This window comes from Eptatretus burgeri, chromosome 11, assembly GCF_056783735.1.
Source record: "Eptatretus burgeri isolate ZD-2024b chromosome 11, Ebu_testis_v1, whole genome shotgun sequence".
NCBI lineage: Eukaryota > Metazoa > Chordata > Myxini > Myxiniformes > Myxinidae > Eptatretus > Eptatretus burgeri.
The window spans coordinates 68,758,820-68,781,319 of record NC_140971.1 but is presented as its reverse complement, the minus strand read 5'-3'; the positions used below and the strand labels follow the sequence as shown (position 1 = coordinate 68,781,319).

General features: G+C 44.8%; 1 protein-coding gene across 1 annotated transcript in view; it reads right to left on the bottom strand.

The window, feature by feature from the left end:
* Positions 1 to 22,500, bottom strand: part of LOC147017300 (acyl-protein thioesterase 1-like) — a 32,975-nt gene that overhangs the window by 566 nt on the left and 9,909 nt on the right. The window contains exons 5-9 of the mRNA XM_085846782.1: positions 19,037 to 19,084; positions 18,756 to 18,826; positions 18,174 to 18,247; positions 4,510 to 4,611; positions 3,850 to 4,026 (exon numbers count right to left, since the gene is read on the bottom strand). Coding sequence (XP_085702908.1) covers positions 3,850 to 4,026; positions 4,510 to 4,611; positions 18,174 to 18,247; positions 18,756 to 18,826; positions 19,037 to 19,084 — 472 coding nt within the window. The remainder of the gene's footprint in view (positions 1 to 3,849; positions 4,027 to 4,509; positions 4,612 to 18,173; positions 18,248 to 18,755; positions 18,827 to 19,036; positions 19,085 to 22,500) is intronic.

Sequence of the window (22,500 nt, the reverse complement as noted above, 5' to 3'; positions counted from 1 at the left end):
TTTGAAACTCCATTTGCCCAGTAACCTTCAAAAACCAGGCATCTCAGGCAGGTATTTAGAAGCATCGTTCATGATGTTAGAATGTCAGCACAACAATTAAAATCTGGGAAGAGGAGGCATCATTGTGGATTCGGTGTAGAACAACAATACGATGCAGACAAACATTTGTCAAGTGGAGTAATAAATTTATTAGTCAGACCCTGTTGTTTGTGGAGGATACCTGAAAATGCTGCAAATGTCAAAGCATGCTTTCTTTCTTCATACATACATCCAAACATACATGCTCTTGGGTTTGTAGAAGAGCAATTACACAGAACAAACAAGAAAGAGAGCAATCAGAGATTGCAGACCCTCGCCAAGACTTATTTTGAGTGGTGTGTGGCATTTGTGTACTGGTGTGTTACGTAATGAGACATAATTAGAACTACCACTTTTTAAATGCTGGGAGTGATGACTGGTTTAGCCATTTCAGAGAAGATTTTTGAAAGTTTAAAAAAAAATAATAAAGTGGCTGCTGAATTGCATGACTGACGCATGTCATTAAAAAAAATTGTGGCCCATTTTATCCAAAAATAACCCTCAATTTTCATACCGATTGGATGTAGTATTCTACATATGCAATTATGACATCACAACGAAGGCACCTATGATGTCATAAAGAAAAATCACACATTCCTTACAAGGAGTGCTTGCTTTGTGCCAAGTTTCAATTTTTCCTTCGTGCAGTTTCAGAGATACAGTGGTCCAAAGTTTTTCCGTTTCTCCAACATGGCTACCACTCCATGTGACCTATGACGTCATAATTATCATTGAAACATTCTACATGAGTAGTCACACTAATGGTGGAAATTTCGTCTCACTCCGACAAGCGGTTGTGGAGAAAAACACGAAAGTTCTGTGTGGACAAACAAACAAATGGATCCAAATGCAATACCCTCTCCTTTGGCGAGGGTAATCAGGACACACCATAACAAAGGGAACAGCAGGGTGGAGGGAGAAAGTAGACATAGACAAACAAACAAGGTATGCAGGTAGCAATGAGGGGTAAGGTAAAACCAAAAGGGTGGATGGCATGGATACATAAGCAAAATTGTGTTTGATCAATTTTTGATTTTGTCAAGGTCTGAGGAGAGGGAAGAGGCTGCTGCCTATTTGTCAGAAGGATGAGATAGGTCATGGAAGAGAGTGGAGTCATCAGCAAAGAGATAAAGAGGATTTTCCAGAGAGCCAGTGAGATCATTGATGAAGATCAGGAATAGGATGGGCCTAGAACACTGCCTTGGAGTACTCCTGCCTTGACCGGGACAGGAGATTAAAGGGTTGCGTTGATAGCCACACGTTGCCTACAGGAGTGGAGGAAGTCAGGAATTCAAGAGTGGAGTTGGTCTTGTACTCCACAGGCAGACAGATTGGAGAGCAAGGCAGGATGCCAGACCATCGAAAACTCAAGATATGTCCCGAGAGATGGTCCTGATCTCATGTCTGATATCAAGGGCCTCCACCAGAAGGTCTAAGGTAGAGTGACCAGGTCTGAATCCAAATTTATAATCTAACGTGAGGCTGCTGGAGAAAAGGAATGAATTTATATCAACTGTGATGATGGATTCCATGACCTTGCTGATAATTGGAAGTGCAGAAAGCTAATCGTAAAGGGGATCCATTTTTTAACCTTTTTATAGTGATGTTGGCCGAATTTAAAATTTCCCAGGTGGATATAGGAGACCAGCCCTGAAGTGTTAAAAATAAAAAAACAAAACGTGCATACGCGAACATAGAGGCAGATCACACTATCACCTGTGGATATTCAGGGTCCATGAATAACAAATCCACGAATAGCAGGGTCTGACTACTGCATTTGCTTTGTCCATTTTGATTTGCTCGAGTTCAAGCCGTAGTTACTGTCACGACCAACACTCCAGAGTCCAATTTATATATAATTCAGCAAGGCGTAAGCACGAAAGTCCAACGTTTTTACAAAAAAAATTTTGCTTGAAGCACTATGAAGCTCTGAAAGTTTGACGAAGATCCATTCAGCAATCTCTGGCAACAGAAAGAGAACCAAAGAGTTGGTGTCAAAGCCACCCAATGCTCGCCTGTTTATACATTTATCGTTTTTAAAAGACAAGTCTAATATTTTTTATAAAGCATTGCAGTAAAGTCTGATCCAAATAATTTTAAAGCAATATATGTATTTGTATATTAAGCCTGGTGTTGGCTTAGTGGTTAGGGTGGCGGCTTTGGATCCCAGTGTCCTGAGTTCAAGCCCCGTTGGCTGCTGAATTAACACCAGGGGGTTGACTCAGCCTGTCATCCTTCCGAGGTCGGCGAAATGAGTGCCAGTGTACTGGTCCCGGTGTATGCCCCGGTTAGAATAGGTGTACCATATCCCTGTGTGTCGTAAGAGGCGACCAGGGTTGGCGTCAGGAAGGGCATCCGGCCATAAAACATTGCCTCAAGAAAAAGCCAAACCCCTGCACAGCAGGGAAAAATGGCTGTAAAAACGGTCATATATATGTATTTGTATATTGTAATCAGTAAAAAATCGTATGGTAGATAAAAAAATTAGAAAGGAAAAAAAAAAAAAAAACTTTAACATTGATGTGCTACAAAAAAAGTAAATTCAAAACAGGTCAAAAATTTAAAACATTTCAAATTATTTTTTAATTTCAACTTCACTACACCAATACTATACCCCAAATGAACCTCCATGCCAAATATCAGCATCCTAGTGCACATATTAATGAATGGCAAGCTTCTAAATAACTTGCACCAAAAACTTTAACATTTTCACGCTGATGCTCATGCCGGGTATCGCTTTCGCTCTCTGTTCTTGGAACAGGCGAGCTAAAAATGGCAACACAAAGAAGAGAGACAAACGGCTCTTTTATAGATTGGTATAGATGAGGACAACCGATTGAAAGGATACCAATTTTGTTGCGTTCAATGTCGGAACTGTTTCATTATTTTAGTGCCAGAGTATGTACGTATGTTTCATTTATTCCTCCGAGAGGATTTGACTTTGGAAGCTGAAACTTTCAGGGATTAACGAGGGCACACTGAAGTTGTGCATGTGCAAGTTTCATTTGATTCCATTAAGTTTTGAATAAAAAATGTCACCCATAGTGGCATTTTCTTCCTGGGGGGGGGGAATTTGAATGATCTGAGCGATATAACTACAATGTATTATATATGCACATCAGCAGTACGCATGGTTTTACTTCATATATGTTATCCGGGTTAATTTTATTTTCTGGAGTGGTCGAGGCAGTGGTCTGTTGCTTATACACCATCCAAATAAAGGGATGTGTCAGAAGAACATATGGTATACTTGGACCCCGTAAGGTAAGTACTCTGCTCTGGCATTAATAATCAAAGATAAGAAAATATGAACTCCCCCTCCCCCCCGGCGACTCATGTAAGAAGCGGGTACTTCTAGTTTTAATATAAACCTCCGACAGATTCCAATCGGTACAACCTCCAGCAGGCAAGCACAATCACGGATTAAACACATTTTCCTTTGTCAGTCCTAACACGTGCTTCTAAGCCTATGCCAGCAATGAGAAGCCTTAAAGCAAACTGACCTGCAACTTGTATAACAAAACGATCCCAAATTCTCATTCAATAGCAGATGTTGGTGAACTCTTGAGGACACATTTTTCAGAAGTCCACCGATTGATTGGGCAAACCAAGACTATGTACCAGTTAGGTGGCCATGGATGAATGAACTGTTAATATTAAGTATTATTATTCAGGGGGATATGGGTGGAATGAAAGCAGGAGACCAAGTTAGAGTGAGTGGTTTGGGAGGGGGAGAATGTGGGAAGGTTGTGATAAAAAGCTAATGCAAACCTCGGATGTTGTGGAATGGCCGAGCGAGCGATACTTGCGGAAGGTGACCGCATCAGAGCCGAGGAGAGACTGCAACTTTTCAGCTGTGAGCGTTCCGAAGAGCATCGGTACCAAGGCGTCCGACTCACCGTGGCACTGTAGTACCGGGGAGCCAGGGGGCAGTCCCTCAGCACAACACTGAGCACCAGGCAACAACGGAGGTCACATGAGAAAAATGAAAACAATATCAATTATAAAACATACAACTTCATTTTTTTTTTAAATTAGTTTTTGTAAAATAAAATGAATAGCCAAACAGCTGCACCTGCTCTGCCTAATGATGTTCAATTGTGCACAGTTCAAAACACCGGAAAGAGTCATCATTTAAAATCGTCTAATATACAAATAAATTTCCTGACGTGTGACAATTCCTCAGTCTTTGAGATCCAACGTACATACGTCGTTCAACGACTCAGTCTTACGATTGCAACATTTTGTTACAACAGAAACAATGATGCCAGGATTCTAACTGGCATGGCAAGTTTATCCCTGGAATTAAAAAGAAATAACGAAACAAATAAAACACATTCACAAGTCATTCTACTCTACCCCCACCCTCCTCCTCCCCCTGCCCCAATACCCCACAAGTCAATAAACATATGGGTTGCCAGGCTTATTTACCTGTGGGAAGGAGTCACGGAGAGGCAGCCAACAGCTGAGGGCGACAACGCCGGCAAGACGGCAACGGCTGGTTAGAGCCGTGTACAAGGCAAGTGCACCACCCTGTATGCAGGACAGCTTTAATCAGAATAGCTCTCTGGAACTCATCACAACATTGAAGCATCCGATATTGCTCACAAGTGGCTTCTCCACTGACTAGCATCATTCCTAGTAACTTTTGCCCACTTTGAAAATGAGAACAGAAGCCAATGTCTCACTCATAAGAACAACTTTCAAATTCCAAACATCTATCAGCCCATTCTATTGAACAGGACACTTAACATTTATTTTCCATCATTAAAAACATCACACGTGCACAATCTTTGTGTATGTAAAGTTGTCTTTTCTGTCTATCTGTCCATCGATAGGATCAGCCCCACCAGTAGTAACCCCATCATATTGCATACCGTTGCATCTTCATTTGCCAAAATAATTCCAAGAAAACATTTTAAAACTTACACGTAGGGGATTCAGGGTTGGGGGAAGACCCCGATTCTCTCTCTGTAAACGTGCATTGTATAGTGCCACCCGGATCTTCTCGTCTTTAAATCGCCAAGCTCACAATTCTGGCACCCAACAACCACTCAAAATGTTGTCTATCCAGAGGCACTGCAGTAGTCAGTATTGTGTAGAAGTGCCTTATTGTATCGAATTACTGCTTACTTTGCCTGTTAGTTTATATTAAATATTGTATCCCGTCAGACCCTGCTATTCACAGGAGATACATTCCTGAAAAATGCCACGAATAGCAAATCCAAAAATAGTGGGGCATAGTTTCAATGGAAGAAGGGGGTTAGGTTCCTGGCGGTCCATGATTCATGAAGGGGTGGGGGGAAATAAAACATCCCATGAAAAACCACGAAAAAGTTGTGTGTGGGGGGAGGGGGATATATATATATATATATTTTTTTTTTTTAAACGCGCGAATACGCGAAAAAAGAAAAACAACAAACCACGAATACACGGGGTCTGACAGTACGATAGGATATGTTTTCACCCCTTTCTATTTGTTGTTTGTGTACAGGATATCTCTCAAAAAGTTGTAGATGAAATTTTGTGGACAGGTTCGGTGTGTGACAAGGACGAACGGATTAGATTTTGGTGAAGATCCAGATCCGATTACAAGAATTTTTTATGTGATTCTTCACCATTGAGAGATAGGGTCAAAAACGATATATTGTTGTGGGGCCGGGTCTCGGTGGCAAGCACGACCGCTAGGGGGGACAGTAGAGTCGGCTCCACTGAACACCCGGAATTTAGGTCGTACCTTTCAGATAAATCCGAAAGGTCACGGGTCCCTTATTGGACCGAAGATCACCAATAGGTTGACCACGTGGGTCGGGTCAATTGCCAATTTCAATATACCTAATTACCCACGTTGGCAAACTACCGGGGAAATTCACCCTCTGCAGGATCTGCGTGATCCTGGCCGTTACCGAGCCAGATCCGAGTCGTACCCCGAGCAGAGAGTACCAGAACCCTGCCGGCCAATTGGACGATTACGTAAACAATGAGGCCTCCCTAATCCCCAATACACACCGTGGCAAACCAATGGCAGAAATGACAAAGAACGAGCTGGGACATTCAACAACAGGGAATTTATTTACAATAATCGGGGGACGAGGGGAGCACGTAAGGGCAGAGTTATCCGAATAAAGAAGGGCATCAAATGTACAAGCAATTCCTTCAACAATTCTACTTAGAGACAGGGCCCACGGACACATACACACGCAAATACCCCAGAAAGAGATGGACCTCGAGGTCTTTATTGCCCCTTCAGCTCTGGAGGGAAGACGAGCTGAGGGAAGAGAACGTAGCCAGCTACCTGGCCGCGGTCGCGCAGCTGGACGACCGCACCTTCCCGGAGCACCAGGCGCCAAAGAACGGACCAGGGCAGCCGAACACAGAGGAGGCGAGACAAGGTGATCTCCCGTGATGAGATGGTCGACCGCTTGTTGTAATGCGCCAGACGAGACGCCTCGGATGCGCGGGATGCAGTCAGCCGCAGACCCAGACAGAAGCGCGCTCGAGCAGACGGGGCGCAATCTTCAATCAATTCACATCGTTTCTCGGGGCGGGTCCGCTCCCCCGTCACCTGCTCCCATTGGGTGGATGGCGTGTCGCGGCTCCACCTTCTTGAGAAGGCCCGCCCCGGCTTTGGTCCACGCGTTGCCCATTGGGCGGAAAATGACGCATACCCTTATTTGGTGCAAAGCCAGAACAAAGCGCTCCGTGCCCATATTTGGGCCAAGCCAGAGCGAAACGTTTCGTGACCATATTTGGTGCGAGATCCACACTGCCTGGGGCATGGAATTCCGCCCACGCACACATTCCGGGGAGCGCGCGAAGAGCGTGGACAATGCCGTGAGCAGAGGGTTGTTGTTGGGGTAAAAATCCTACCTATAAAATAACTTCGTAGCACGTACACTTAATTACCCACTAAACAAGGGACGGGGCCCTAACTAGAAACACTCACTTACCGATATAACTGTTCTATAAGGACCTGAATATTGAGTGCTCATGGCTGCCAGATTCGTAACAATATAACATGATATCTCAAAAAGTTGTGGACAGATTCGTACAATAAAAAAAAAAAATTGGTAGACAAGTTGGGTGTGTCACAAGGAAGAATTGATTCGATTTTGATGAAGATCTGAATCTGGATTTGGATAACGAGAATTATTTAATTATTAAAGTGATTCTTCAGCATTGAGAGATGGGGCCAAAAACGATTATAGCACTGTATAGCATATTTCAAAAATGTATTGGGCCAGATATGTTCTCATGGATCAGGCATTACGTGGGGGAGGTATGCGCTTTACCAAGTGCCCTTGTAGTTATTATAGTATTGCCTGCAAATTATATGTGATTAATTAATTGGAATTGTACATTTACCTGTGGGGAAATGGAGTACCTGTTTTGGGGTATACCTGTGGGTAAATGGATTAATTGGCATGCCTAGCTCTCTTTTTCTAAACTCTAAAGTCCTTCTGCACAAGGTGCGGGTTCCTCTGCGAGTTCAAAATAAAGTTCCATGAATGATACAAATAGTCCCAAAGAAAATGACAAAATGTTGTGTTTATTTATGCTTTTCAATAAATAAATTTAGCTTTCAATGTGGACAATCATGAATAAAAACATGTAAACCTACCTATTTATAAACTAGCAAATAAATAATCCACAAACATCAATGGATGTGAGGGTATGCATTGTGGCCTGGTAGAAAGGTAAAGAAACGAGATGAGGATGGTAACAGTGATTGCATAATCCTTTGAGGTGTAAGGTATTGCAGTTCCCTTACAGGTGACATGTACCACAAATTTGTACGACGACAACTTTCGATCCCCAATTAAAAGTAGTGTCTATCTAACGAGTACATCATTATCTCAAGAGTATGTTGAAAGTGCTTCAAACCATCTCTTGCTCGCAGTGCTCCAAGTTCAAGGAATTGGATGATTGCGATCAAGTCATTCTTTGCACGATTGTATCTTCAGCGTACCATTATAGTGTTGTGGCCTGGGCTGGAAAAGGGCTCTAATTTAGGAGATACCCCTACCGGAGGTATAACATGCTGAAACCACTCATTTGAACCGTATGGATGTCTAGTTTTTGAAAACTTAGGTTGTAGTTGTTGAAATTCTGCACAACCTGGTGAATTAACCCCTTGAGTGTGGGAACATAATAGAAAATGGCCATTTTCAATAATTCATTATTTACTTTAATAAGCATAAATACATGTAGAATGGTTGAATATTTCAGGGTATTTCTGTGTATTGGACATGTTTTAAGATATTTCAGGGGGTTTTAGCCTTCTGGGTGGGTTGAAGACCCACAAAATACCCCCAATTTTGGCAGTTTTTGTGCAATTTTGGCAAAAACTTGTATGTTTTCTCTTATTAAATGCCCAATATATTGTTACGGATTCTGGTCCGCCCGGCGTGCGATCGGCTACGCAACTCGAATCGCGACCGCGTCGTCCACCGGAACGGACAATTCTGTCGTGACCCTCCCGGAACAACGCCGGGAGCTAGTCACGGGTGGGTCTTTCGACCTCACCACAATCGTGCCAATTGGCCACCCACGCAGGATAGGGTTGTTCGCCAAATTCGACCAACCTAAGTACCTGCGCGAGTAGTCAACCGGGCGATCGTACCTCGCCGCAGGCCGGCCTAGGACACGAACCGCTTAAGCGGTCCGTTCCGTGCTTCAGGGATAACCGAGCGGTGTTATTGCCAACCTCGACGGATGCGATTCTATTTACTGGGTGCTCACGACCGTCTACCAATTCCTTCCGTGATGCAAGATGGCACTTTCAAACAAGGGAAGAGGACGCAACGAAACGGGGAACAGTTCAACAAGCACATTTATTTCGCAAGCACGTATTTACAGCCATACAGTGAATCATGCACGTATGTACAGTCATACAGCGAATCATGCATGTATGTACAGTCAAGCAAGCAAATGAAGAATTTACCACGAATAAAGTGTCTATTTCACATGCACACTTAGACAATTCTCCTTATAAGACGGCGCCACAACATGCATTTACACAAAAAAGCAAAAAAAAACCACCCCCAACGGCAAGGGTGGCAGACAGGTCTGTGGACCAAATGTACGTGGAGCCTGGATGAGTGGCCAGGCCCACGAGACCGAAGGGTCCTACCCGCGCCCTCGTGGCGCGAGGGTGGGCAAGTCGCGACATCTACTCCCCACGGCCTTGCGTGGCAGCACCTGTCCTCGGGCACCCGGCTTGGTTGGTGAGCTCTCTCTCCGGCGTTCTCCACCCGGATGCGCAGGCTCACGCGACACAGCAGGCACCACGGTTGGGAACGGACGGGGTTACCGGCGCTCTCTCAGCGCGGATCGCGGATGCTCGGTATGGGGGGGGGGAGAATTGTTGATGCCCAGTAAGGTGGGGGGAAATTGCTGATGCTCCCTCAGCACGTCGATGCCCTCTCAGCACGTCGACACTCGCTTGGCGAGACGGGGGTTACCGGCGCTCTCAGCGCAAAGCTCGGTATAGGAGAGGGGAATGGCTGAAGCTCCCTTCAGCGAGTTGACGTTCTTTCCGAACACTCTGGACTTCACTGGCTCCGGCAACTCTTCTTGGCTGTGGCCTCCATGTCACCCTCTTTTCCAGCGGTGGTCCCCACTTAGCCCTCTGGCTTGCCACTGAGCCCCTCCGCATCCCTGCTCCGTTCGCCAACTCTCGCTCTTCTCGTCCCTCAACTCTGACCCGAGCTCCGTCCTTCCTCTCCCTCGACCGGCCCCAGTCTGCCTTTCCCCGACTCACTGGTTCGAGATCCGTCCTGTTCTCAGATCCCTCCAGACTGCCTCGAGCTCCGTTGTGCTCGCTCTTGTATATGGAAAAATCCGACCCCTGACCTTTGAAACCAACCTCTGGCCAAGCGTACCTGGTTGAAACCATCGGGGCCTCGCCCTGTCAGCGTGACCCCTGACCCCGGCAAAGCCGACGAGGTAGAAATCACCAAAGCCTCGCCCTGTCAGCTCAGCTTCATCCTGCCGAGCTGATGGTGGTGTTTAGCCCCAAAGCTCCGTTCGCCCGCGCGGCTTCGTCCCGCCCGACCAGCCGATGTGTGTGTTAGTTTCACCGGGGCTTCATCCCACCGAACCGATGCGTGTAATGCAGAGTCCGTCCGCCACGCGGCTTCGTCCCGCCCGACGAGCCGGTGTGTGTGTGTGCGTTTTGATGGGGCTTCGTCCGGCCGAACCGATGTGTGCAATGCATCGAAGCTCCGTCCGCCCGCGCGGCTTCGTCCCACCCGACCAGCCGATGTGTGTGTGTGTGTGTGTGTGTGTGTGTGTGTGTGTGTGTGTGTGTGTGTGTGTGTGTGTGTGTGTGTGTGTGTGTGTGTGTGTGTGTGTGTGTGTGTGTGTGTGTGTGTGTGTGTGTGTGTGTGTGTGTGTGTGTGAGTTTCACCGGGGCTTCGTCCCACCGAACCGATGCGTGTAATGCATCGAAGCTCCGTCCGCCCGCGCGGCTTCGTCCCGCCCGACCAGCCGATGTGTGTGTGAGTCACCGAGGCTTTTTCCTCTCGGCGCGGCTTCATCGTAGGCGGAGCGGGCGTGGTAGAAATCACTAAACGGCCCTTAGACAGCGCGACTTCGGCGTTGTCAGAGCGGACGTGGTAGAAATCACCAACGGCCGCTTAGATAGCGAGACTTCGCGTTGTCTCTGGGACGAAGGCGATGCTATGTTTGTGGGGTAGCGTTGTTGATGGTAGGGGAGGGAGAAAGGCGAAGGTGGTGGGGGTTTGGTTGTGGTTGTTTGGGGGCGTTGTGGGTGGTGGCGATTTGGTTGTTGGGGGATGATTGGTCCAAAATAATGATAGAGAAAAGAAAAACGGCTATCTCAAAGGATCACAGCCCTGTGAACATGGAAATTCCCTCTAAACAACGGTGGGGAAATCTAACTACACAAACTTAGCGTCCTAACTGATCTAATGACACTTTATGGTGTATTGCGAATTTCCACAGCCGTAAAAATGTTTTAAAAGTGCCAAATTTGATTATTTTCATCATGCAGAGTGTCTCATTAAAGAATATGTCAGTTAAACTATGATACAATGTTCACAACCAGGCAAATTAACCCTTTCTCTGACATTTACGCGGTTCGAGTGAAAATTCTCATTTTTCTAAAATCGGCATCTTTTATGCAAAAATGAACTGTTATCATGAAAAACTATGGAAAATATCAGGGTTACTATTAGAAATTGATACTATGCAAGGTATTTCATGGACGTTTATGCTGCCAAGGGGAAAAGACCCCCAGAATACTTCCAAATCGACAATTTTTAAACTAATTTTATGTCACAATTGCCTGTTTTTTCGCATGATATTGTCATTACATGTTATAACAGTCCTGAGTCTGATTTGATGAACCAGTCAGATTGTTGCACGAATGAAATTGCAGTTGAACCCGGATAAAGAGATTTACACCTTTGAGAAAATCTATTCAATATGTTTATATTGTTGCACAGTGAAACCCACTCATGAATCTTTCAATACTGATCACATGTGAAACTAGAGGGGGATCACTTGGTCGAGTGCAAAACCTCCGCCGCCAATTCTGCGAGGTCACTCAAGTGAACATGATATCCTATTCATTCAATTTGACGTCAACAGTGCTCACAAAGTTATACTTTGCAACTTTCCCTTTCACTTTTAACTTTTACATACTCAATTCATTAGTCATAACTAGATTCCTTGAGACAGAAATTGATTTTACGTGGGTATATCCACCTGAAGATCCAAAATCAGCGGCAATTATAATTTTGGCATGTTTTTTTTTTGTTGGAAATCACTTATAACATGTAGAAATGCAAAAGAAAAAAAAAATCGAAATTTTGTTGAAAAAAAAAATTTGCAAATTTTTTTTTCTCTAACAATTTTTTTGGGGGAGGGGGGTTGGAAATCACTTAAAACATGTAGAAATGCAAAAAAAAAAAATTCAAAATTTTTTTCAAATTGGCCGCCATAGCGGCCATATTGGATTTTGGACCAAGTCCAAAATCTAATGGCATGATCCTTGGACCAGACCTAACCCCCCCACCAAGCTTCGTCAAAATCCGTCGAGGAGTTTTTCCGTAATACTGTTCACAAACAAACAAACAGAAAGGGGTGAAAACAGTAACCTCCATCCATCTTCGATGGCAGAGGTTAATCAGCTGGCCATGCATCTAAATATAGAAAACAGTGTCTATCTCTGTTGCATTTTCATTTTCCTGTTGTATGACATTGCTGTGATTGTTGCAGTCAGTGCAGCTACATACGTCAATACACTCTAGTCCTGCAAGGACCAACTGTCACCATGACCAACTGGTGATATCGACGGTGGGTTAGCAACATGGCTGTCGCACCAAATCTTGGTTTGATACTTGGCCCGTAGGATGTGCTGCTTGAATACATCTGCGGTTGGGGGAAGCATAGATGCTGGCTTGTCTGTGGTCGTGGCCAAATAGAAATACAGATCATTCAATGAATCCAAGTCTTTGCCTTTTTTGCCATAAATCAGAAGCACAAATTTCCGTGACAATGAAACACAAGTGTCTATATCAGCCTCATGAAATCCTTTCAAATCTGATAATGCTTGTGCATTCTTGATCAGTGCAGAATAAGCTGTTCGCTTCCCAATTCTGTTGAAAGAACATGTGGTGTCACATCCAGTGATAGTGTGTATGGCAGGGAGACACTCACAAACAGTCGGTCCTAACTGAGTAACTATCTCATGGACTGGAATGCATCTCTCCTTTCCAGAATGCCCAGCGTACATGTATACCTTGTCAGTCAGCTGTTTTCTACTAGAATAGTGTATCAACAGTACCAGGACATCCATGTCATCACAGCAAACAATGACTCTTGAATAGTCATGTGAGAGACTGACGGCATGGAGGATTATCCTAGTATCCACTTCCTCCTGTGTACTCTGAAGAGAGTCAATGGATGAGACTCCAAGTGGTTGTACTTCTTTCACCAGCTTGCCATCACCGAAACCACCGGCCAGAATAATCGATTTCTCGTTTGGTAAGTGTTCGTAATTGTCCAATATATGTTGAGATGAAGTTTGCAAGGCTGGACTTGTTGCCTCCACTTTTCAGAAACTGGCGGTAGTTAGGAACCTGTCTGCCTCCTTGAATCTGGTATGTTAGTACCATGTTGTTGGCACCCTCCGCTGCCTTTTGGATGATTTGATTGATGTCTCAACGTCATAGCAATCAATGATTACTATAATGCTACTGATATCCAATGAAGGATTCCTGAAAAGTCATAATAGTCGTTTCTGAACTATTGTAGCTAAATCTTGGAATGTTGTGAAGTGATTTTCATCCAAACTCTGAATCATAGCCATCCCACCAATTGTGTATGCGGATGATGTGGGTTCAGGTATTGCCGAGATTTGTGGCAGCTCTGCTAGAACGTCCGCACAATTTGCCTCAAGCTTCTTGGTAAGGTCAGCATTTGCAGTTTTCCTCATCGACCCATCTTCATGGAAGAGTGCTGGTGGCACGGCGGCCAGTTCGTAACAAAGTATCTTCCTCAAATCGACATTACGACTCTGAGACAGCCAATAGCCACCTGAACAACACCTCAGTATCAATGATCAGCTTCCGGTCCTTGTCATTGGTGAGTGCCTTCTTCATATCTGAAAATGTCAACACAGTTTCTTTCTTCAAGGGGTCCCAGAAACTCTTAGAATGTTCGGTCCCAATTGTTTCTTTGACGAAGTCCTCATGAGCTGCTTTTCCTTTTTCTGGAATACACTTCAGAGAATTCTCAACTTCTTGAGATGCCATTTGACCGGTGGTGATGTTTAGAAACGATTCTGGTACCTCATCTAGGTTAAACAGATTTTGACACTGGCTGACAATGTATTCTTTCATATTCTTCAGATCGTTTTTGTCCTTGTTCATGCGTGCATTTCCAAGCTCCTCATGAAGGTTTGCTTTTGAACCAGATTGGCAAAGGTCTTTGAAAGACTCCGAGTATTCCCCAGTGACATGTCGCGGCATCAGTCAGCACAGAAGTGCCCCTTTATGAATGGTGAAGCCGATGATGCCTCCTCGACTCTTCACTTCTTGATTTATAGTTTGTTCCAGGGCTTGGTCAGTTGGCACACAATTAAACGTTCTATGTGGGGATCTTCGCACAACAAATCCACCTTGCATCATGTGTTCATAAATTCTTAGCTGAGTTTGTTCCAACTGCTTCATCTCTGCAATATACGCTGGATTGTAGTAAGCATAGTTGATGCGTCCTGCAGCACATAGTTTCATTAATCCTCTGAACTTGTACGATGAGAACATCTTTGGTTTTCTTTTTAAGATCCTACCTGTTCAATAGGCCTAATTTGACCAATACAATGAGTGATGATCCTCTTCTTGAGGTCAGTGTCTTGAAGTTGATAAGAAGATTTGACATGTTTGAGCCATGCATGACAGAGGCACATGTGTCATGATGCCAAAAACAAAAGATCAGCAGCAGCAATGCCACCTATGGTGTCTTGGTTCAACTAATAATATCATCATGGGAGAAAATTCCAACTGTCATTATCATTATTAATTGTTGAACATGGTGAATTAACCCCTTGATTGATGCAGATTCATGAGTGGGTTTCACTGTGCAACAATATAAACATTATTAATTGTCTAGCCTGGTGTTGGCGTCGTGGTTAGGGTAGCGGCTTGGGATCCAAAAGGTCCTGAGTTCAAGCCCCGTTGGCCGCTTGAATTAATACACACCAGGAGGTTGACTGAGTGTCATCCTTCCGAGGTCAGTGAAGTGAGTGCCAGTGTACTGGGCCCGGTGTATGCCCCGGTTAGAATAGGTGTACCATATCCCTGTGTCGTAAGAAGCGACCAGGGTTGCGTCAGGAAGGGCATCCAGCGTAAAACCTGTGCCAAATCATTATGCGGATCATAACGAATGATCCGCTGTGGCGACCCCTAATGGGAGCAGCCGAAAGAAGAAGAAGAAGAAGATTATCATTATTAATTGTATTTATTTACAGTACATATGCAACATGTGGGGGTATTTTGGGTTCCTTTTAATCCCCTGCTCATGACAAACTGCACAGAATATCTCAAAACATGAAATACCATCGAAAATTACAATGTAATGAGTTTGGCCCGAAATCGTTAAAAATGCCAAATTAGTGGTATTCCGGAGGGTCTTTTACCCCTTGGCAGCATAAAGGTCCATGAAATACCTTGCATAATATCAATTTCTAATAGTAACCCTGATATTTTCCATAGTTTTCCATGATAAGTTCATTTTTGCATAAAATATGCCGATTTTAGAAAAATGAGAATTTTCACTTGAACTGCGCACATGTCAGAGAAAGGGTTAATTTACCTGGTTGTGAACATTCTATCATAGTTTAACTGACATATTCTTTAATGAGATACCCTGCCTGATGAAAATAATCAAATTTGGCACTTTTAAAACATATATTGGGCATTTAATAAGAGCAAACGTACAAGTTTTTGCTAAAATTGTGCAAAAACTGCCAAAATTGGGGGTATTTTGTGGGTCCTTAATCACCTTAGGAGCATAAAACCCCCTGAAATATCTTAAAACATGTCCAATACATAGAAATACTGTGAAATATTCAACCATTCTACATGTAAAAGTAGCTGAGAGAAAGGGTTGTGCCTCTGAACAACAAAAGATTTGGAGAACCTTCTCAGCTCGCGAAACGGCAGCTTCCCGTATTGCAAACTCAACCATGTGGGCCAGTGCACGTCCCGAGTGGACGGGTGTTTGCTATGCAAACCCCCGACGACCCGTGACCAGCGAATGGACTTTTTATCTGGATTGGATGCTTCTTAACACCGACGGGAAGCGCATATCTGGGGCTTTTGAATGTACAGAACAAGTTTAAAATGATGACATTTACTATTAATCATGTTGGTAGGGAGTTGTGAGGGATGTTAAAAATATATTGTTTGTTTGATTCCGGGGCCACAAAAGAAAATATGAGATTTTGCCTCTTTTGCTAAAAGTTGAAGCGTCTGTGCATGTGCACGTGCGTTTTAATACATCCACTGCAGCCGTGCATTGTACTAAACAGGAAATTATAGGCAATCAACACCTCCGAGTCTGACAGATGTTTCTCATATTCCTCTATATAAATGAATCCCATTTACATCAAGGAACAGAACAATTATGGTTAACCATTTTGAAATTGGCACTTGCGTCAAAATGCTGAAAATTATGTTTAGAAGACAATTTCACTTAGATTTTGCGCAAGCAACGGCAGGTTAAAAGTGCCTGGCGAGCAGAACAGTCACTGAAAACACACATTCAGTACATGCTGAAAAGGCCTCGTTTGCATTCATGTCATTATGAAAGTCACAGATTGTTTATGCCTCAATGTAAAGGTGATGCAACCAAAAGGCAAGGGAGCAACACTGCATCAACATCCTCACCTCATGTGTTCCCTCAATGTAATGGCTTTTGTGAAAAAATTATTTACTTGTTTATTTGGCTGTTGCAGTGCAGATTATTGGTTGTTTGTGAACGTTGGGACATAGATCCTGTGTCGACAACAATATCTATTTATTTATTTTTTATTGCAGAAAGCACGAGTCTTGGTGAAGTAAATCAGTGCATTTTGTGGAAGTGTTTGTTTCCATAGTCTGACAAGAGCGCATGCTTTGCATTGCGAGGTCAACCTATGTTGATTTCAGCTTGGGCCCAAACTTTATTTTTACAATTTGTTCTCACATACATGTTTCTTTTTAAGGACAAACGATCTTAATTTGTGAGTAGACTTGTCATATTGTGAACAGAGTAGATCATAAGCTGGCATCGTTTCCACAATGTGTGTGGCAAAGAATAAGGAGAGAAGATGTCTTCAAATTCGAAAATAACCAATTGTCTGCTTCCTTAATAGAAGAGAAGCTTGTGAGTGACCACCAATGTACCATGTTGGGTACTATCAAGAGAAACTTGTTAGGCAAGGCAGATTATCTAGGACGCGTCTTAAGTCACGACTGTTTAGAGAAAACTGTTGGAAGGCAAGGTCAAAGGCAAGAGAGCTCCAAGTAGATGAAGAATTAAATCAATTGGATGACCATTATGAAGCAGTGGACTGGACCGGGCTATGCGGAATGTTCGAGGCTAGGAGCTGGACAAACGGCTTGGAGATCCATGGCAGCATATCCCCTGAATGGAGATGTGACATCGTTTGTACCTTTCTTTCAATATTTTAAAATATTTGGCCGAGGCCAAGCGAAATGAGGAGGCTATTTATTCCCAATACGTGAAATACTCTGCAACCATGTCTACAGAAAACAGATTTTTTTTGGGGGGGGGGGGGGATGCCGGTCACATTTTTCATCCAATCATCTCTGTTTTTTAAATTAATTAATTAATTAATTTCTCTACGGGTAGGCACCCTTATGTTGAAAGTTTTGTGACAATTACACAAGCTGTTGTGGAGAAACAAATTTAAAAGCGAATAAAAGGTGAAAAAGTGAGGGTGGAAGAATAAAATAAATATACCCATCAGAGTCCCCATTGAAACATTTTTTTCAAGATGGCCACCCCAGTCGGCCATCTTGGTTCTGGCCACGCCCAAAATCAATAGAGTTCTTCCTTTTCAGGTGGTACATTTGACCCAAATTTCAAATCTATATGGCAAACAGTTTATGAGTTATCGCACTCACAGCTATAAATGTTGACGCCCAGCCAGCCGGACAAAAACAATATCCCCTTCCGCCACGCGGCGGGGGATCAAAAAGTGAAGGACTCAGCCGACGTTCCACCACATGGTCAAGGATGGTTGTGGATGCCTATTACTCATTAAATGTGTACACAAATTGGTTGAAATTACAACAAAATGACATATACTTACTCATAAGAAGATTGAGAGTGATAGCACCTCCATATGAAAGGGTGGGCATGGTTTGCTCTCTCAGATACACCTTGTTATACTACTTTCCTTTTTTTTCTATTGGAAAGTCTTGGGAATATTATTAGCAGCTCGTCCATCCAACTTTTCAAATGCCCGTGTTAAAACAAATAAAATTGATGCTTCATGATAACGATCAAGATAAGGAGCAAAATAAATAAATAAACCAGGACGTGTGTCATTCCAATACCTGGGAAAATCCAGCAAGCATGATTCGGTTGGAGGAAATTCCATTTTTCACTTCTTGTTCCACCAAGCATCTCACTGTAATAGTGGCAGCGGCAATGAAGACATCACAAATCACAACACGAATGATGGACAGTCACAGACAGCAAATGTATAGCAAAACTAGAATGGCACTCAACAGAGCGCATACCACCGCCAGGCTCAACAGTTTACGATTTGCATTCACCGAAATGCCAGATTGGCATCCAGACCTGAAACCAAGATGAATATTGCTCGTTCTTGTCACACACCCAACATGTCCACCAAGTTTCGTCCGAATCCGTCCACAACTTTTTGAGATATCGTGCTTTGTATAATTTGTTGGCCCAATCTCTCAATGATGAAGAATCACTTTAAAAATTTTTTTTATAGTAACCAGATCTTCACGAAAATCGAATCAATTCATACTTGTCACACACTGAACATGTCAACCAACTTTCGTCCTAATCCATCCATAATTTGAGATGTCCTGCTCACAGACAAACAAACAAACAGGGGTGAAAACATAACCTCTGCCCACCCGAGGTGGCAGAGGTAAAGATCCTACCTATGTCTGCAGCGGCCTTGATTCCAGTCTCGTCCTCAACAGCATACGGACTGAGGCTGATGATATCAAACCTGTAAAATAAAATTAAAATTATGTCGTGAGTACAGCTATTTTGGCATCAGATCTACCTTTCAAAAAGGCAAAATGGAGTGAAAACACCACTAATGCAACCTGTGCAGAGAGTCTGTTACAACAGGCCTTTTGGAGTTCGAGGAAACCAGAAAAATGAAAGCAAGATTGTATAACTGTTGATGTGAAAGTGTAAACCAAAAGGACATTACCATGATGGCATCGCCTGCTGCATATTCAGTGTAACAGGTATCACAGGCCTGTTCAGCACATGAGAAGAAGAAGAAAGGAATACGTACATATGGTAGTCAGGCTAATATTAACAAACTTATGTCACACGAACTTTTCATTTTCAACAAGATTCTGTTCAAAAAAATTTATATATTGTTACGAATTCTGGCCCGCATGGCGTGCGATCGGCCGCGTACCTCAAATGGCAGCCGCGTCGCCCACCGGACGGACAATTCAGTCGTGACCCTCCTGGAACTACCGCCAGGAGCCAGTCACGGGTGGGGGTTTAACCTCACCACAACCCAGTCCGCATTGTACCCGCGTGAAATAGGGTGAATCGATATACCGAATGTCGATATACCTAAATACCCGCGCGGGTAACCTACCGAAGGGTTGCACCACGCCGCAGGTCGGCTTAGGACACGAACCGCTTAAGTGGTTCGTTCCGTGCTACAGGAATAACTCGAGGTGTGACGGTGTGACGGTGGGCAGGTCGCGACGCCTTGTTCCCACGGCAGCTAGCGTAGCCGCGCCTGCTCTCGGGCCTTTGCGATGATGTGGTCGGTGAGTTCTCTCCGGCGTCCCTCGCCAGACGCGCAGATTCGCACCACACAGCCGGCAGGGCTGCGCCTCCCGTCTGCGTCTGAGGCGTCGCCCGGACTCGCCACCGGCCCACGCCTTCACCGACAGGTCGCCCAACGCCAAGACGAGAGAGCCCGACCTCGACCGCCAAGAGAGAGAGCTCGAAGATTAAGCGAGAGGATGACGTCCACCAAGAGAGCAAGTAGAATCCAACACGACCCCAACAGAGAGAGTGAGCCTCGCGCGCGGTCCGCCTTATATAGCGCGGGGCTCCGCCCCGTTTTCGGCTCCATCTTCCTTCGAGAAGGTTCCCGAAAAGGGACGTTCCTCACCCCGACCGCCTCACGCTGTTCATCCACCAATCGGCGGCGAGCTGCCCTCCCCCCTTCCTTCACACCAAGCGTGGGGAAAAATGGCAGGAAAAAAACCCCACAGGCTTCACAAGTGCTTTTGTTCTGCCAATCCTTCTCGGACGGTTTCCGTGGTGTATTACCGTGGTCCGCAGAGGATGGCGTTCATAAGCGGGCGTAGTGGCGAAGATGATGGTGATTGTTGTGGAGGTGGTGTGAGCATGGTGGGCGTTGTGGCGTAGTTGGTGGCAGTTGTTTGCGTGGAGGTTTGTTGCAATGGTGGCTCAAAATAACGATAGATAAAGAAAAACAGCTATCTCAAAGGGTCGCAGCCTGGTGAACACGAAGAAAACCCTTTAAACAACAGTGGGGACCTATCTGCACATAAACTTAGCGTCATAACTGATCTTAGGACCCTTTATGGTGTATTGCGAATTTCCACAGCCGTAACAATATATATATATATATATATATATATATATATATATATACATATATATATACACACACACACACACTCACACACACACACACACACACACACACACACACACACACACACACACACACACACACACACACACACACACACACACACACACACACACACACACACACACACACTTGAAAGAAAAACAAAAAAACCAAATGCTATTCATGGACCCCACGCGTTCATGGTTCATAAAATGTGGCCTGCTTCTGCATTTGCGGCCCTGTGCGTCGCGTATTTGTAGTTTTTCATGGGATTTTTGATTTTCTCTTATGAGTCACGAACCGCAGAGAACCGATCCCACTTTTTCCCAATGAAACAATGCCCCGACATTCGCGGCATTTTTTCAGTAACGTATCCCCCGTGGATGTCAGGGTTCGCAGTGCGTGTGTGTATATATTATTGTGGGCCGGCGGGGTCGGGTGAGAAGACCACTATGTAGGGGAAGCTACATCATTCCCACCAGACTCCCTGGAATTGTAGGCCGTCACTCATGGATAATTCCGTGACGCGGCGGGTCGCTTAACCGACCGTAGACACCAATAACTGAACCGCGTGACCTAGGGTCCTCCCACCTATGGAATCGGGTTACCTAATTAACCACATGGTTTAACCACCGGGGAGCCAAGCCCTTGGTACGCCTTGTCCGAACCGGATCACTCTACCGGATCGGATCACCTTTCTGGATTGGATGCAGCCGAGCCACACTGCCAAGGACGTACCGGCTAGAAGGAACGGACCGTTGGGAATAAAGACCCGGCTAAACCTGGATTCGAACCATGCTGAACCAATGAGGGAAAAGACAAAGGCGAGCTGGGAACATTTCTACAACAATTATTTATTTACAATAAGCGAGGAAAGGCATGTGGCACCACAAAGGTTTATTGGGTATGTAACGCAGGGAAAGATGAGAGGGGTGTGGGGAGTGCGACAATTATACAAGCAACTTACCAAAGCAGACAGTGCAGACTTGACGCGAAATTATTCACAGCAACAACAATAAAAGATCTTCTACAGGCTTACTTGACAGACAGGTGCCAATACACTCAGACAAAGAAAACCCAATGAAAAGAAAAGGACTTTTGCGGCCAGGGAGGAAGGGGGTTGGGGTTATAGTTTTTTGGTACTTGAGCGTTTCGGGGGGAGGGATGCTCCATGGTGCGGTACCCGACAATGCTTGCGTACTTCGGGCCACAGCCGTACGTGTCGAGATCGTGTCTGTAGGAGGAGCTTGAGTGGAGAAGGGCGGAGTCCAGAGGGCGAGACTGGAGGAATAGGCAGGACGCTTGGTCGACGTCATGTGGTCGGAGACAAGTAGCAGGAACACACACTTCACTCCTTCAATTCCACAATTCCTTCAATCCTCCTCAATTCACGGAGGACCCCTCCGTCTTTATAGAGCCGGGAGCTCGGGGAGGAGCCATGCCAAAACCGACGTCATCGTCCGAGCCGGGCATTCCGACTGGCTCTGACCCTTCACGTGGTCCGCCTTCCTGGGCTGGGTTTCGGCCAGACGCCGGTATACCCCGCCCACCTGGGTGCAAAACGTACGCGACACGTCACGCATGTCTGGCCTTGGGCAGATGGATGGTGGTGCAGCTTAAAGTGTTTGTCCAGCCGAATGTGCGCGTCGGGATTTTGCCTCAGAAAACGAGACTCCGGGTAGACGGTGGTACGCTGTGGTAAGCGGGACGAGGGTAGCAAGCGAGGCAAGGCACCGTGGATTGTCACATTGTGGTAAGCGAGACGAGGGTAGCAAGCGAGGCAAGGCACCGTGGATTGTCACATTGTGGTAAGCGAGACGAGGGTAGCAAGCGAGGAAAATTTACCTCAGAAAATAAAAGGAGGGAATAAAATAAAATGGAAAAATGATTTCATAACCTAACTAATAGCCCATTGCATCACACTCCCTTGGAGGGGGGATTAGGTATGGTCCAAGGATCATGCCATTAGATTTTGGACTTGGTCCAAAGTCCAATATGGCCGCTATGGCGGCCATTTTGAAAAAAATATTTGAATTTTT